This window comes from Myiozetetes cayanensis, unplaced genomic scaffold, assembly GCF_022539395.1.
Source record: "Myiozetetes cayanensis isolate MyiCay16 unplaced genomic scaffold, myiCay2020 scf15, whole genome shotgun sequence".
Classification (NCBI taxonomy): Eukaryota; Metazoa; Chordata; class Aves; order Passeriformes; family Tyrannidae; genus Myiozetetes; species Myiozetetes cayanensis.
Window position 1 is genome coordinate 11,275,391 of NW_026087159.1, and position 17,313 is coordinate 11,292,703.

Genomic DNA, 17,313 nt, shown 5'->3' on the forward strand with positions numbered 1-17,313 from the left:
ACTGAGTATGGTGACAGTGACCTCTTCAATTAACTAGCACATATGAGCTATAGAATACCTTTGAGTATTTCCACGCTAAGTACATACAAACCCATCCATTGTGCTGACACAGAACACCAGGACCCTCCCCCAGTGCTCTCATGCAGATCAGAGACTAGCTGAGCTGTGTTGAAACTGGTGGATACGCAGCCAGTCAGCTGAAATAACTGGTGTTCTTCTGTGCAAAACAAAATTCTGAGTTTAGCTCTAGGAATCCAAGCTTTAAAAATCCCAGAATGCTCCAGCTAATCCAGTCATCACTTTTGCAATAATTACAGAGAAAGTGTTGTGATTATTAGCACCAATAAAGAGAAAAACTTCAAAAGATTTTCTTTAGCACTGCATTTTAGAGATAATGTGCTTTACTTTAATATACAGTTAAAATGTCAAGGAAATCCAAAGTATGGAAGAGTTTAATTCAATACCATCTCAACATATTTTGGCAATGTAAAATTCACTGCTGGCACACTGTTCAGCAGAACCATTTTTACAGGAAAACATCTTTCATGTCTTTATAAAAAGCCTGAGGTTCAAGAGATGCAACATTGCAAGCCTTCTTAAACTCCGTTCTTGTAGGTGAATTTCTGTTATAAAAAGCATTCACTACAGTAAAAAGGACACGCTGAAATACCCTGCACTGCACAGTAAACGTTTAAGACTGGATACAGCACTTCAGCCTTTCCAAGCTGAAGTCAGGAAAGTGCTCAGCAGCTCACCTTGCTCATTAACCACGTGCTGTGTGGAGTTATTGCAGAGAACGAGACAGAAAAGCGCCGTCGCGTATCGGGAACAAACGTGCAGCAACAAGTGAATATTCACAGTCACTAAACCCACAGTCAGCACAGGGAGTCAGCTGGCTCTTAAGAATGGGGTTTGGTTCCCACCAGCAGAACTCAAGAGCGATACAAGCACGAGTCAAAAAGCAGAGCTGCAGTATTTTAAGTGTCCTAAGGAGAAGAATCACATTTTCATGAAACACGGCAAAGAAAACAATCCAGGGAAAATCTGCAGCATGCACCCATTTCTGGGCCTTCCAAGAAGGCCAGTGAATAATCTTCTAAAAGGTGGAATGTTACAGTAATCAAATCTCTCTGATATGAGTATTTTTGGGGGGAGATGAAAGCAAGTTGGGAATGTATATTTTACATGAAAACACAAATTATTCATTTACAGAAGAAATGCTAGTAGGAACTTAAAAAACCAAAAAGCCAAGAGGCTTTATTTCAAGAAAACCAATTATTATCATATTACTCAAAAACTTTGTCAAACAAAGTCATTGCAAGTTAAGGTCCTCAAAGGATTTTGGACAGGCAGGATCCATTTTCTGAACACACAGCTTAAACCCACGGGAGGATGTCTGTGTTTAACATCACATACACATGGGTATAAACGCACACAGCTTTGCATTTTGTGTGTACACTCTGAAACAAAACACTTTTAACAATGTGGAGCTATACAGACTATACAATTTACACAGCTGGGTGTCGGTTCCAACCCCAAATATTACCATTTGCTAGAAAACAAACTTTTACTTTGTACAAGACCTTGACATGAGTAAGTTTACCCCTCGCCCAGGAGGCTGAAACTGAACAATAAGCTAAACAGTCAAAAGACTTTATTTCAACTTGTACAAAAGGCATTAAAAAACCTAAAATACATGCTTTACCAAATATATTACATCATACAAGTCAGTGTGGTGTACTCGATAAATCCAGCTTAACTTCATCCACTTTTAATGGCATATTTAGTCGAAATGTAAAACTGACTACACTGGAAAACATTTATTTTAAAATCAATTTCCAAGTGCATTACCCTAAAAAAAATAAATCGCTCTAGCAAAAAAAAATATATATATATTACTGAGTGAAATAAGGAGCTCCCATTCAGAAAAACCTTCTGTGTAAGCATCATGTGGCGTTTCATCTGATTCTCTCAACCAGGCATGGTACCCTAGGCAATGTGAGAGGCATTTTTCTGTCTGCTTGGCAGATGGATTCCTTTTTAGGATGTTTAAATTGTTAGTTGCTCAAAACAAAGTTTAATTTCACAATTGGTGATTTAGCTAGAATGTCAAAACACATGTGGGAACTGCCAACAAGAAAATACATCACATCTATTGAAGCTCTTTTTGGCCTCATCGTGATAATATCAGACACAGAATAAGGCATGTAGATCATAGCAATTACAAGTCACTCACAATCCTTTTGTGATGGGAAAAGCATTTCACCCTCCTCTCTGAATTACCTGACACTGATTTTTTCACATGGCTTTTGTTCCACATCACACAGAGGTGTGCACTGGCGTGGCAGAATGGGAGGGAGATGAACCTCTGTCAGAGGAGGAAGAAATGGAACGTGTAGCAGCTTCCCGCTGCAAATCTTCAACCTTCTTCTGAAGCTCTGTCCGGATGGCCAGGAGTTCTTTAAGATTTTGGTGGATTGGAACCTGCCAGGTAAAGAAAGAAAAGGCTTACTTTGACTCTCATAGTGAGTTATCTTCTCCAGCAATGATGCTGCTGTTGCCTTCAGCAATACAAGGAATCCAACATCTCTCAGTACCATCAGTTTTTAGGAAAAGTGTTTCTTTAGTCATTTGAAATGAAGCATTTCAGGAAACTGACACACCCTTCTAACAACACAGCTGACAGAAAATCTGTTCAGAAGAGTGTTTGCAAATGGTCCTGATGGGATACCAAACATATTTCAATAAATGTACCTGTATCCTTTATCAATACCACTGTCAGATGAAACTTAAAATACCTTTCCTGGGAACTATTTGCCCTGCCTGAGGGGGCAGGACTTATTATATAATGACAGTAGAGTTCACAAAGCTGGCTCCATATGGAGCATCTTGTTACTCTTCTAACCAGGCATCCTTCCAAGAGCCTGACCCCTTCCAGTGAGAAAAGTGCAGCAGCCAAGTGAATGGTGCTTGTGGTGGACCTCCCAGAGTCACACTCCAATAAACCTTTCACAGAAGTGGGTTGTGCAGGTTTCTGCCTCTGCTTCTGACAGTATCCAACCAACAGACACCAGAGATGCACCACTGGCACCAGAGTTCTCAGCATTTTTCACATTCATCTGAAACATTCAACTATATCATGGCCAAAGGAAGATTCAAGCCACACCAGGTTTTCGCAGCTGGATTTTTTATCTCAGACAAGCAAAGAGAGACCTCCCCCCTCTTCCAAATTCCATAGAAAGGCCAAAAAAGTTCGACAATAAATTGCTTTTAATTTATTTTGTCCTGTATAAACTCTAATTGTTTATAGCTTTTGGAAAGAGCAAGATGGGAAAAGAATTTAATGGGGCTGGTGCAACAATCATGGGGAAAAGCAGCACTGGGAAACAAATGGATTGCTGGATGTTGTATTTATACCCTTGGCTTCTGGGATGCTCCAGGGAACTGCACTCACCCATTGCTTCCTACTGCTTGGAAGTGATTGCAGGGCTGGGATGAACATCTGAGTGTGCCACTTTCACATGGTGCTATGAGAAGGAGGTAGCAAACACCAGAAAGGGTTTCTCTTTTTGCCATCAGCACACAACTGAGTCACAAGTGACGTTTTTGTGAATTCTGGCTTTTTAGAGGAAGCACAGGAAAACCCATGGATTTTCATATTTTCAAAACCCAACACTCGTGTTTCTGACGCAGGAAAATACCATTTAATTTCTAACTCTGGCTCTAACTTAAAACAATAAAATAGTGCCAGCAGTCTTTTTAGGTCAACAATTTTTTGGCCACACACTTTTTTCTTATTTGTGGCTTAGCCCATGAACAGAAACTTCAGTGTATTCAAGAAGTGCTGCTCCCAGTACCCTGGGAGCCATCAATTCATCCAGCATGTCATCTCCAGCAATTTTAAAAGCATAACTTTCTGAGTCTTCAGCAGAACAATCGCTGCACACCACCAAGTTCCCAGTGACCCTGGAGCCCTGCCTTCGCTGTGCAATGAACTCCCTCTCTTGCAATTTTACCCTGCATCCACCACACAAACTCTTCAGCGAGCGAGGCCACAAATCTGCAGAAGAGCCTCCTTCACCAATCAAACACAAAGCACATCCTCCAGAAAGCCAATCTCATTTCTGTGAGGCGGTCTACAGAAAGTGTATACATTTAGAAACATGGCAAAATTGAGTCTGGTGATGAAGTTTGTCCAAGATCCTGTAATATACACTATGGAAAATTCAGATTTCAGTGAAGATTGAGACTTTCTGGAATGAGCACCCCCTGTATTCATTTTTCCCTGAATAAAAGATCCCATCCTCACAGACTCCCACTTCACAATTCTTCATGAAGACATTTCCCCGAAACACTGAGGCCCCTAGCAGAGTGATTTACCATTGGTATCATTAGTCACACAAGCCCTGGGTCACGGGAGATCTGTACACCTGATTTCTGCACAGCTTAATCACGACTCAGCAGAGCAGGCCAATTTCTCTCAGACAGCTTTCACAGGGGCATTAGCTGCTGAGTTCCACTGCACAGGGCTCCAGCACTCACAGAGAGCAGTCCCATACAACCAGCTTTCGGGGAACCTGCTACAAATCCTTTCAGGATACACCACACAAAAGCTGCTGCAGAATCTGGCACGCTCTGTGAAGTGCTTCAAGGAGGAAAAGCGTGGCTGCACATCTCAATCCTCCTCCTGCATTCCCAGAACCTCATTCAACAGTCGCACGCTCCAACTTTGACGCAAGTGCTGTTGTCCCCACAGGTCCCTCTTGAAGAGCAGAACTGCCTTTAAATAAATTAGCTAAATAACAATAATGACATTTAAAACGTCTGTGTCTAGTCAAGTCACACACAAAACTCTTCAACATGGAGACTGCAAAATTATGCTCTCAAAAAATTAGGAGGTGTCAGAATGAAGATGACTTTTCCAAACTCAATTCAGCCTTACCATACATCATTGGTTAAATAAACAATAAAATACTTCCTTCCCCATTGTATTCCTCATTTACTCAGTGCACAGTTTGATGCTACTTAATTAATGAGCAGTTATTCAATATTTAGTTTTCTTTGTAGTGTCTGACCCCATCTTTTATTTATTCTTCTGAACTTAAGATGTTTAAGTTTCCTCTTCTGTACTTTCATCTCATGTCAAAAACCAAATTTATTTCTGCAGCACCCTAATCAAGTATGGGAATACTAACACTCCACTTTTACAGACAAGGATCTGAAGCTGGCACCTCCCTAATTTTGTGTACCTTGGATCTCCAACTGGTTTAACAGAGAACTTGGGAATTCTGCAACTGGGCCACACGGGTATCAAACAGGACACCCAATAAATAAGGAGCACACACAGAATGGCTTCTCTGCTCCAGGTGAGCTCCCTTACAACAGAGGAATCCTGTGGCAAAGGCAGGGAGAAACTTCATTTCTCTAGAGCAGCATCATCTCCCTCTCCCACAGGACAACTCTTCCTTTGTCTGCAGGCATGTCCCCTCCAACCTGCTTTCCCAGAGTGTATTCCATGGGCTGAACACAAAGCAAACACCTCCAGCACTTGGAGCATTACTAAATTCTAGTTCCTATTCCCAGTTAGTGACAACTCTCTCTCAGATTTTCTCTCTCAGTCCTTTCATTTATTCTCAGTCCTTGAGAATTCACTGAGATTGTTACAGCCTCAGACCTCTAAATTGGATGAATTTCTTCCAGGATATGAGCAGGCGTGTTTCTGAAACACAACCTCTCACTAAAATCCCACGTTTGCCCTAGAGATGGAATATTTACAGAAAAAGAGCCCCTCTCCCCAACAGAAGAAGTTCACAATACCATATTTTCATATGGGAAAACATTTTTCTTAGTCACATTCCCATAAGCAACTGATCCTTCTTGGACGAAGTTTTACAAAACAATTCAGTCAGACACACATACTTGGTGACTCAATACAAATCATGAGAGCCCAGCAAAGCTGTAAGCAAGGCAGAGGAGGGTCTTATAATTGGAAAAAAAAAAAGGGTCACCTTTAAAATACTGGCCATGTTTTAATAAGGGCGGGTTAGATGTAAACACTGCAAGACGGTTCGACATAAATACCACCATGCCATTTCATATGGAAGTGTAAACACGAGGGGTTTTCTATTTCAAGTCTTTCCCAGGAAAGATTCTTTCTGGTTGCCAGTAACAGAGCATCATGTAGGTGCACACTGATGTACAACAGCTCCAGAAATAGGTTTCACACACTGAACTTTCAACACATACTTTAATTTCGGGAAGTAAGAAGTCAGATTCAGTCTAGAGAAGTCTTGAGCATTTTCAAGCAGCAATGACTGATTTTTTTAGTGATAAAGGTTCATGCTAAGATTACATACTCATGGGGTAAGGAAAAAGTGGTAGAGGTAGCTGAAGTATTATAGAAGTTCTTATAGTAAGAGTTGAAAATCAGCCTGGCGTGAGGAGCTGTCTTTTCTCCCCTGTTTAAAAAAAACCTCTACAAATTCAAAAGGGAAAAAATGAAAAGAGTGAAAACGGGGTAAAATGCCCAAAACAAAAACCCTAACCCTCAACCTCAAGTTACGTGTTTTGGGGGTTTGTTTGTTTTTTAATTAAACCATTCAGAGAACGGAAGAGAACTGCCATTATGAAGCTTTCTGGAACCCTCCTTCCATCTTGGAAGGAGGAGGAAAAGTAAAAGGATGAAGCACCGTCAAATGAATTTTGTCACAAAAAACATTAAAATAGTAACAACAAAAGAACTTTAGTTCATTTCCACATTTCCTAAAGACTTATTCCCAGGCAGACCTGTTGCTGTCAGTGTCTCCTCTTACCACCCCATGCAAATTCTTACAGATGACTATCTCCATTTTTGTCACCTCACACCATTCTATATCAGCACGTCATTCCTCTCTCAAACAAAGCCTTCTTCAGAAGGAAATGGGTCCAACAACCTTCACAATAACACCTGTAATGGCTTGCTGTGAATGAGGCTCTCCTTTACTTCGCCACTGTTGGGAATAAAAGGAAGGGGAAGAGTGACAGATTCTGTAAGGAACAAGAAGTTTGGAGAAGATCGTTTTATTAAAAGATCTTGTTACCACCTTAACCCTAGAAGTGTGTGCTTGCACAGCACAAGTAGTGTCTCCAAGGCAAGCTTTTATTGCAGTCTTGTTAAGAAATCCCGTAATTGATTTGCCTGACATGAATTTGTTGGGAGGCTGACAGCAGCTGTACTGTTTTCCACTCTCTCATCCTGCCTCTCAAATTAGGAGTGGAAGATCAAAAGATGACTCTGGACCCATCACCCAGCCGCATTCAAGTTATTTGTGCTGTTCCACTCCACGCATTTCAGCAGAGTGTGCAGCCCTTCCTTTGTCACACCAGCATCCCCACAGCGATGCTGCCAGGCAACAAACACCTGGCTGCTACAGCCAGGTCCATTCCTCCTGTCCATAAGCCAGGGAAAAGCACAGACCTGCTTCTGCTGCACGAGAGGAGCCTGCACAGATGAAACCTAACCCTGCAGCACATCTGTGGTTTGCCCGGGCTGGAAAACTGCCTGGCCATTGCTCTTGAGGGTGTTTTTCTTGTGCTATTCAAATTATTACCTCAATGTGCTGAAAAAACAATAAATTTCATTTCCGTGATTTAACAAAATATTCCCATAAAATTGAAGTAGAAACGTAAAGGTGAACACACTACGTTAATTTTAACATATTTTGGTGGGTTAACCTCATCAAAAAATTCTAACTATTTATAAGAAACAGATTTCTTTATTCACATAAAATTTGCCAAAAACAGATTAGAAACTTATAATTCCCAAACAAAATTTGCACTTGTATCTAAGACCCTTGGTACTGCCAGCAGCCCTGGATCCCCAGGGAGTTTCTCCTCTCTGGTACGTGCAGTCTCTTTCCCCTGTAAGACCTGAGATCATTCTCCTACTGCTAATGATACTTGCAATGCTTCAAACCATGTCCCCAACCAGCAAGAAGCAGAAAAATGCTGCAAAACATTCTGCACTCTGAAAGAACAGGTCCTGCAAATTAACCAGTTAAAATGGGTGGGGTTTTACTTTCCTGATTAGCTACCTTTGCTGCCTCTTTCATTCCAAAGCAGATTATTTTTCCTACACTTATTAAATATAAGGTATCTACTGCATGTAATGAGCTGAAAAATACTTCTGAATACTGCAAAAAACGTTTTTTATTAATTAAAATACCTTTGATATGAAACTATTTTTTAAACTGAATTACCCACATACTTCAAAATCAGAACCTGGTGTAGTGTAACTCTCAGCACACATCATTTCACAATTATAATAAATTAAGCCTGCTGAGAAAAGATAAAGTTGGGTTTTTTTTAGTTATCTCCACACAGAAACTATACTTATGCTATACAATGTACATGCTACATCCCATATAAAAACCATCTAGACATAAGACAGCTGCATTTCCTCAAAAATTCAAACCTTTCTCTTCACAGAATTACTACAGTTCACTTTCAGTATTGATTTTCAGGTTTTTATTCCCAAGGAATCCTTCAGGATCCTCAAGTGCTTTTGGATAGCAAAATTTGTCAACACAAGGATATGTGTAAGAGAAATTATAATAGCTACTCACTTATAGTACTGCCAAGTCTTAATTGGATGGATATCTAGTGTGTATTACTGTACTAGCTCAAGGACAGTCATTCAGATGAAAATTGTTCAACAGTGAATGCATTTTGTCTTGTTCAGCGAGCACACTTTATCTATTTTAGCAACACAGAAGAAAGGCTGCAGAGGAAAATGGTTATTTTAAATTCACTGCTTGACTTAGGACTGTCAGTTTTCCAAAAACCTACTCTGTGCATTGGAAAGACAACAATATCTTTCACTTGAGCTTTTTTGCTCATCTTCATGGAGAGCTGGAACTCTGACAGTCTTGCTTTTGAAGCCCAGTTAACAGGACACTCGCAGCAAAAGGCAATCTCAAATGATGAAGCCAGTGGTTTTCAATAATAATCAATACTTCCACACTTATTGTAGGTGTGTGCTCCTGAGAAACCAAGCAAAACCTCCTGGCCTTCTGGAAGAGCAAGGAGTAGCAAACAGAAATTATTAGGAATCCTACCAGGTGGGAATTGGAACAGAGATTTTTGCAAACAACTGCTGGATTCAACCAAACTTGGGAAGCTGTACACGCTACACAAGCTGATGCCATTGCTTGTTAAAACCTACAGCCCATTTAGATTTAGACATTTGATAGATGAGAGCAATTATTTGAGTGCTTGCCCTTCAAAATATGTTAGAAACTCAGAAAAATGAAATTATTTGCACAGTACTAGTTTCTCTCATTCTGTGCATGTTCTGATGCTTTGCTCATTACAGGATACCAATTTTTTTCCCTTAAAGAACTATAGAGTCTTTCAGCACCCAGGATAAGCAGTTAGTCCCTATTTTATTCCATATCCAGGCACTGTATGAAACTTTGCCCCATCTCACAAGAAACTCTTGGCTAACTGCAGGAATGAAATCTCCTTTGCCAGGGAACACTCAGCTATCTGACCTACAAGGTGGCTCCTTCTGACACCTCCTGCCTCATTCTTTCATGCAAAAAGATGGGACCAGCAATGCCAAGCAGTTCCAGAGCCATACAATGGCTCTGTCCTGCCACAAAACAGTGTTAAAATCAAATGTATGAACTTTGAAAAATATTACAACCAGTGTCAACATACTCAGAGAGGAACACACCAAGCAATGTGACTGAAGGCAGGGACAAATAATATCAACAACCCACGTGCCAGGCAGTAAGTTCCAGGCAGTAAGTTGTATGTTATCCTATTATATGCAGAATAAAGCATCTCAGTTTATTCTCAGCAATTTTCCCAGCGACACTTAGCATGTTACTTGTTGTTTTCACTATACAGTATTTTATGTTTATTGACACTGAAGTTCAGCTGACATCTGATCACTCAACTGTTCAACACATCAAATCCTTCTGCAATTCTATACATAGCATAAAATAAAAGCAGCAATTGTAAGCTATTTATATGCTTCACAGTCATTTCTGTATATACTGAACAAACAGTTTTACTTATTCCTACCTTTTCCTTTCATTTCTATAAGTGAGCTGCTAATCTACCAACAGACTTTCCCTGGATTTTCACAGAAGCTCCAGGAGTGCCTTTAGTAGATGATTCAGTAGCTGAACTGAATTTCTAGGTTATAGATGCCTTTTACTCTGGATGACAGTCCACACAAAAAAAGAATGAATTTGAAAAAATTATAGGGATTCCTGTGATATGATCACTAACACTGTGGCCAAATTTACAGAACAGAGTTTGAAGAAAAATGAGCAGACATAGAATAATAAAAAACCCTACATAAAACCAAAACAAAACTAAGCCCTGACCTCCAAGGGTTAAAATGCCATTTCCCAGAAGGCATAAATACAACTAAACACATCCTAATGGACTATGCAAAATTTGGTGACTAAAATACATTCTTTTCCTTGCCTCTCACATAGCAAGACACAGCTTGAATTGAAAGGACCAGAACTTTTTGCTCTGCATATCTGAATGATAAGGGTATATTATTCCAAAAACACTGCCCCTTCAGAAGTCAGACTCAGAAATATCATTGCTGTGCTCTCCCCACCTTCCAGAGTTGCCCAAGCAGATACCTAATGACATCTGGCAGCCAGAACTCCTCAAACCAGTGTCAAGAAGAGGTCAGAATGACTACATAGAAAAGGAAAGGGAAATATATATCAATGGAAAAAAATTCAAAAGCATCATATTATCTTATGTATTCCAGACTAGCAGGGTCATCTGAAAGCCCAGGTAGGTACCCAGAGAGCCCACACCTCTGTATGAGAGAATGGAAGAACTTATCTTCCAGATGTCATGAACAAACACACGTTTCTCCAACTGAAGGGAAGGACAAATCTGAAAAAAGTCTTCTCAGTCAATGAACTCAAGTAAAATAGAATTTAAATCTATCTAATTTTCTCGGGACAAGAAGTCAATAATGATATAACACCTCCAAACTCAGACCACAGAACGTTTTATTTCACTTAAGAATTAAGATGACCTTGTTGAAGCACAATTTAGCAAAAGGGGAGTCTACAAGAAATGTCCACATTTAACCTAGAATTTTCCACAGCGTTCACTTCTCAGGCTCCTGAGCTTTGAACCCTATGGAAGGAGGCTGTGTGTCACCTAAGTGCACGGGTTCTATTGCAGTGCAAAATAAACAGGGCTCTTGATGCAATTAAACACTACCAAAACCACCATCTCAGGCTCCATAAAACTCAGACTGAACTACATATATATCAGAAGATATATAATTCTAAGTAATCTTTTCTTTACAGAACATAGGAATAATCCTAAACTCTGCATGTCCTAGTGCAATTAAGACTATGCTCAGACTTTACCACACTGGTAAAGGTCTGATGAGACACAGATATTTGAAGACAGAGTACAATAATGCAAAAATTAATGGTTATATCAAGTTAGCATTCAGTAATTCTAAAATTAAAAAAAAAATTAAAGGTCATATATGCTCATTTCCAAAAGAAAAGGCAATGAAGTGCAATGATTAACTTTTCCCAGTCCATTTAAAGATTCAAGCTCACTAATCAAGCTGAAATTAGAAAAACTAAAATATTGCCTCAAACTAAAACCTGCCCCTCTGCTCTTAAGAGTTTTCTCTCCCCTAACACAAAGCTGGTCGAAAACAGGTATGAAAGATCCATTCTGATTATATTCATCTTCCTTTAAATTCACCTACTGGGCATTTCTCATTTTTGGTGAGCTCCCAGAAAACAATAAACATTTCCTGGTTTCCTAAAGATGTTTTTGCAGCTGATGAAACAGCACGTGAGGTTGCCTTGAGCTATTCATCAGAGAGCTCTTCATTCACATTAAATTTATTTCATTTTCTCTTATATTTAGTTGAAAACCAAGAGAACACATTAAAAGGTATTCAACGAAATCACCTTTTATCAGTATGCAGGGATGCCCATTCTTTTAATAAATTCACTGATTAAGAAATTCTTTCACTGAAGATAAGTGAAGACCTGCTGGGTGTCACAAGGGTCATTGTCTTTTTTTCTGTCACTGAATGGGTCTGAATGTTACTGAATCAGTTAACAGGGTGTGACACCAGACAATGGAAACACAGAGGAAAGCACACTTAGTATATTGTGATTACAAAGACAGCTTATTTACTTGCTTGTATGAGCTTGTGCTTTCATAATTAGACTGGTGAACACAATGCTGCAACAAAAAAATTGTAATTTCCACAGCAAATTTATCCAAGTAGATGGGAAACACTTCCAAATATTTGTCATAAATATCACATAAATTCAGGCCAGGGACAAGAGGAAAGGGATGATGTATCTCCACAAGACAAAGCTTATGTGGTAGAACTAAAAAGTTGAAACAGTTGTATAAGCACTTCAAGAAAAGCAGGTGGTAGTGAAGCTAAAGCAGTTACCAGGACCATCACATTTCATTACCTTCAGCTGCTGATCTGAGGGCCCTGCTCTCACAGACCAGTGAAGACCAATGGGCCCCACGTGCCAAGGTGCCTGCAGAGCGCTCTCCCACAGGGCAGTGAGCAGGGTTGTCACTAAGCAGATGAAAGCTCTGATATTTTCTCATGTTATCTCTACCCCACCCTCCCCTCTTCCAGACCAGGACTGGCTTTCATGTGTGTTTACAACGACTGCTTGCTCTCAGGGCCTATGGATCTCAATCAAATACAAGTCATAAACTGACACCACTGCAGCCAATTACACTAAAATGCACATAAACCACCCAAAATGGTGTTCAGCAAACAGGCTAAAGAAAAGATGTTATTTTGCTAAAAAGCAGTTGACAATTTTATTTTTAAAATGATAAAACTTAAAATACACGATCTTTCAAAGTTTTAACAAGCTAAGAGAAACAAAGCAGCTCAGATGAAACACCTCAGTGAGAAGGCAACTATTCCAGACTTTTCCAGGACCTTACAGCCTTCTCACTGAGGTACCTGGACTTCTACCAGTGTACTGTCCTTGAAATCTACCTTGGAACACCATCTTTTACAACAGCCTCTGACTTGGGGATGTCTAATAAATCTGAAACTCACATCTCATTCTAACTGCTCCAAGATGAAAGCAGCTCTCGAGCAGTCACTTAATACAGGTAATTTATCATAATATGCTGGGGGGTGCCTTGGAATGTTACCTTAATAAAGAGATGGTGTAGCACTCTCAGATATCTTATGGCTGTGACACAACCTGAATGTTCTTCTTTCAGACTTCTAAGCATGAGAGCATATGGAGTATTTTTCTGACGAGATTTAGAGATTTATCTGCATAGCAGACGTTACTTATAAGAACAAATACTGGATGAATCAAGGAGCATGTACAGCGAGTGTTTAATCTTTAGTGTGCCAGCTTGAAACCGTAAAGGTCAATTGAAAACAAGCATCTATGTGGTGCTAAGTTTGGAGAGCCTGCAAAATGAGCTGGTATACAGTCCAATTCTTTCAGAAACTGCTGCTATATTTCATATGCTCGTTGGTAAAGGGCAAAACATGATTAAAAACAAAGGTACACAAAACTCTACAAGAAGGTTAAGGGCAACAAAAGTATTAAAAAGGGTTACGAAGTATCATAGAAGTGGTAGAAAAGTAACCTTCTGACAACAAAGACTGTTAATCTGTTACCTTTCACAAGCCAATACAGTAATACTGTAACTCCCTATTTTACTGGTGACTTCAATGAAAACATCGTTTTCCCAAGTTTGAACACATCCCACATCTTCTTTGGCACAACCACCTTTTCCCCTATCAGCTGAAATACGTGCAACAGATGAGCCCTTTTGAAATTAAATGCTGCATTCCACACTACAAAACCCAGTAATTTCTCTTTATCTCTGTGATCCTCACTAAAACATAAAAGACACGTGGAAGCTCATACCTGGGGCCGCATCCTCGGGTTCCACCTGACGTAATAGTTCACCCACAGCTCCAAATGGTTCAGGCTGGCAACAGGATACAGGACGTGGTTTTCATAGTTTACATAGAAAGGGTTTGTGAACTCGTCTAACTGGCTGTTTATGTAGGACCACAGTGATACAGTCTTTGTGCTCACCTCCTGATGGGGAAAAAAATGGCAAAAAAATTAATCACGTGGATTATGAACTTGGACTGCTCATAATTTACAGCAATGTTTACAGCTACTTAAAGATATGGCTACACACTCACCAACTAAACAAACAAACAAAAAAATAAATTAGGTTTGACAAGAAAAATCAGTGAAGAGATATGTAGTTTAGAAGATCCAAAACAGCACCTGTGAAAAATAATTACCCAATTTTCCCACTCATAGTACTTGCTCCTATCAATTGATACTACGCTTTAAATTGCCTATTTTACCTTTATTTGCACTTCTGAAAGTTGTATTACCCTAAATTTAATCAGCATAATAATGGTTAGATCAAAGATTGTAAACCTGAACTTGCATCAGAATCATCTTGCAATTTTACACTCCTTCAGCATTGCAAAGCACGTGTTTCTACTACTGCTGTGTCTCAAATTGCATCTCTTTATTGAGAATTACATCTGACCATTTATGAAAGAAAGCTGTCTGGAAACACTGCATTTGCTGAGAATGTGTTATTCAGCTCCATCTTGTGGAATTTGCATGCAACTTTTCCCCTACGGAAGCAGCAGAGACAAACCAAAAGAAAACGGCAAAGCTAAATGTAGTACAGGAATTGCAACTTGCTTTAGAAAATATGAAGTATTAAAACAACAAAGCCAGAAGTAAGCAAAAGTGTACTTGGAATATTAACAAAATTTAAAATTTTTTCCCCACAAACCTGTAGTATTTCACTAAGTTCATTTCATTTAGATAATTTAAATTTCTACAGTCTTCAACCATAACTTCTATGTCCGTCCTAAAGTGACCTGTAAAGTCAGCCCTAAGATTACCTTTGGAAATAGTAAAAGAAATGCTAATATAATTTGATAATTATTTGATAATTATTTGAAATCGTGTATGTTGGCTAAAAATACCTGCAAGACAACTTACTAGACAAGACAACCCTCAACCCCTTGAACAGATAATAACTAAAGAAATGTAAGTGCCACCTCATTTAATAGCAGGGCATTCAGTATATATTTCTAATATAATGAAAATTTCATGTGCACATTGTCTTTTAAGGCTATGTGACAAATGTATCCCAAAGCCACAGCTCAAATGTTCTTAGCTCTTGTATTCTGAGCATTCTCAAACAAAAACAGCAAACTAAGAATGTGCATAACACTAATTATTTACCTCTTTTAATCTCTCTTTTTCACAGTTGCATAAGAAAGTCCCAAAGAGACAACTGTAAAGGTGATCCAGAATGGTGATCAAAAATAACTCATTGAATTCAAAGGCTGCAGGAAACTGAAATTAAAAAATTGGCAAAATTAAACCTTATTTTAAGCAGTGCAGAAAGGAAGAAACTCGGACATAAGAAATAACCAAGAGATTAAAGTAAGATTCATTTTTTTCTTATTTAGGGATTATTTCAAGGAAAACTCAGGAATTTCAGTAACTCTTCCTGCAATACATTCCACCTACGTACTTCTTTATAAATACTTCTCAGAGACAAACTTTACATTTGTTATCCAAGTATACTAGAGTGCAAGCGTTAGCTCCTGTGAAGCTGGTGATACAAAGCAATCCATTTTAAAATGCTCTAACAGTATTCTGTTCTCACTCCAAACCCTCTAAAACGTATACTTTCTATCTCTTGTTACAAGACAAGAGAACATTTTGGGGAAAAAAAAAAAAAAGAAAAAAAGAAAAACCAAGATGATGGCATTTAAAGAGTTATTTCCTTTTCTAATATGAGATGAATTGGATAATAAAGACTACTGCACATACATTGCGCTTAACACATATTTAAAATTTTTCTTCAACTTTCTGCCCAAATAAGTCACTTTTCTCCATTTCACCCCTTGAGTTTACCACCAGCCATACACGATAAGCCTTTAATCCCTCTTCTTTTGTACTGGAAAGTAAATCCTGTACATCTGAAGTGAAAGAACTGTTATTCCCCTGAGCACCATTAGGTATTTTACTCACAAGCAGAGGTTACCTGATACATTCTAGGAAAAAGAGCTGGAAATCTGAAAACACTCAAAATGTTTCTTTTAATCTCTAGCGCTCTAAGAATCATAAAGGAAGAAATCACTGCAAACTGCATGGGCTGTTAACCATTCAGATGGAAAAAGTCCTTCTTCAATCAAATTTTATGATAGGACTACACGTGGCTTGATGTGTCAAAATAACTTTGTGTTCAATATGACAAGGGTTGCAAACACAGATATGGAACGATAGACATTTAGAAGAATAAAAAAATTGAGAAGACTAAAGGAAAAAAAACTTAAGAAGTTGCATTTCTCTCATTAACATGAAAGAGAATGTTGTAAGAGACTAATTTTCAGGACAAATGAAACAAATTTTTTTCATTCCCACTAAAGGACTAAATCTTTATAGAAGACTAAAAGGCAAAGCTACAGATTCATGAGGCAGAATTTCTTGCTATACAGAGAAATGCAGAGGACTGGTTTCTGTTATGTGACACTGCAGAATACTGAGCACCTTGGCAAGTGACTCAAGAGCTACTTTAAATAAAAGACAATAAGTATAACTAGGAGTAATAACGCAGCAATTGGGACTGTGGGTGAACTAGCTGATCCAGAAATTCCTCTTCAGTGTCATCTGTGATTTATGAAAGGCAAATGTTTATTCATGTTGAAAGTAAAGAGCTGAATAACACACAATGGGTGTGCTTGTATTAAACCCAGAAAGATCTAAGTTTTAAACAATGTTCTATTAAAAGAAGATTTATTTAAGTCAAACATTGTTATAAAACACTCTCTTTCCAAGACTTCTTGAGCTAATATATACCAACTTCTGACTGAAAGTTTTGAGTAAGGAAATTATCAACATCATGACTCAGAAAGTGAATGGGAACCTTCCTTCTTCTGACTCTGCTACAGACTGCACACTGTTCACCAGCACAGCTCACACTGGGGGTTCTCTCACAAATCAGTGGTTGTTTTCACCTCCCAACCACTTGTTTTCAGAAAACACAGAGGAACTTCAGATTATCAATTTCTCTTTTTTCAGTCATGTTCAGAAATTATTACTTACAGCACTTCCTTCTCTCTAGGAAATCGTGCCAGAACTTAATTACAAAACAATGATGTTACCAAAACAGCTATGATTTTAAATAAGCATGAACAGAACTCGACAAGCAGGTGTGCTAAACCAAGTCAGGAGAAAATCTGCTGGGTCT

The 17,313-nt window shown here is 38.8% G+C and overlaps 1 protein-coding gene across 8 annotated transcripts in view; it reads right to left on the reverse strand.

The window, feature by feature from the left end:
* Window positions 1-366: 366 nt before the first annotated feature.
* The window catches only part of MTMR1 (myotubularin related protein 1), a 37,478-nt gene continuing 20,531 nt past the window's right edge, over window positions 367-17,313 (reverse strand). For all 8 annotated transcript variants that reach the window (XM_050310207.1, XM_050310205.1, XM_050310206.1 and 5 more), the window contains 3 exons: window positions 15,297-15,410; window positions 13,935-14,111; window positions 367-2,484 (listed from right to left, as the gene is read on the reverse strand). In XM_050310207.1, the coding sequence (XP_050166164.1) occupies window positions 2,320-2,484; window positions 13,935-14,111; window positions 15,297-15,410 (456 nt within the window). In that variant the 3' untranslated portion in view covers window positions 367-2,319. The remainder of the gene's footprint in view (window positions 2,485-13,934; window positions 14,112-15,296; window positions 15,411-17,313) is intronic.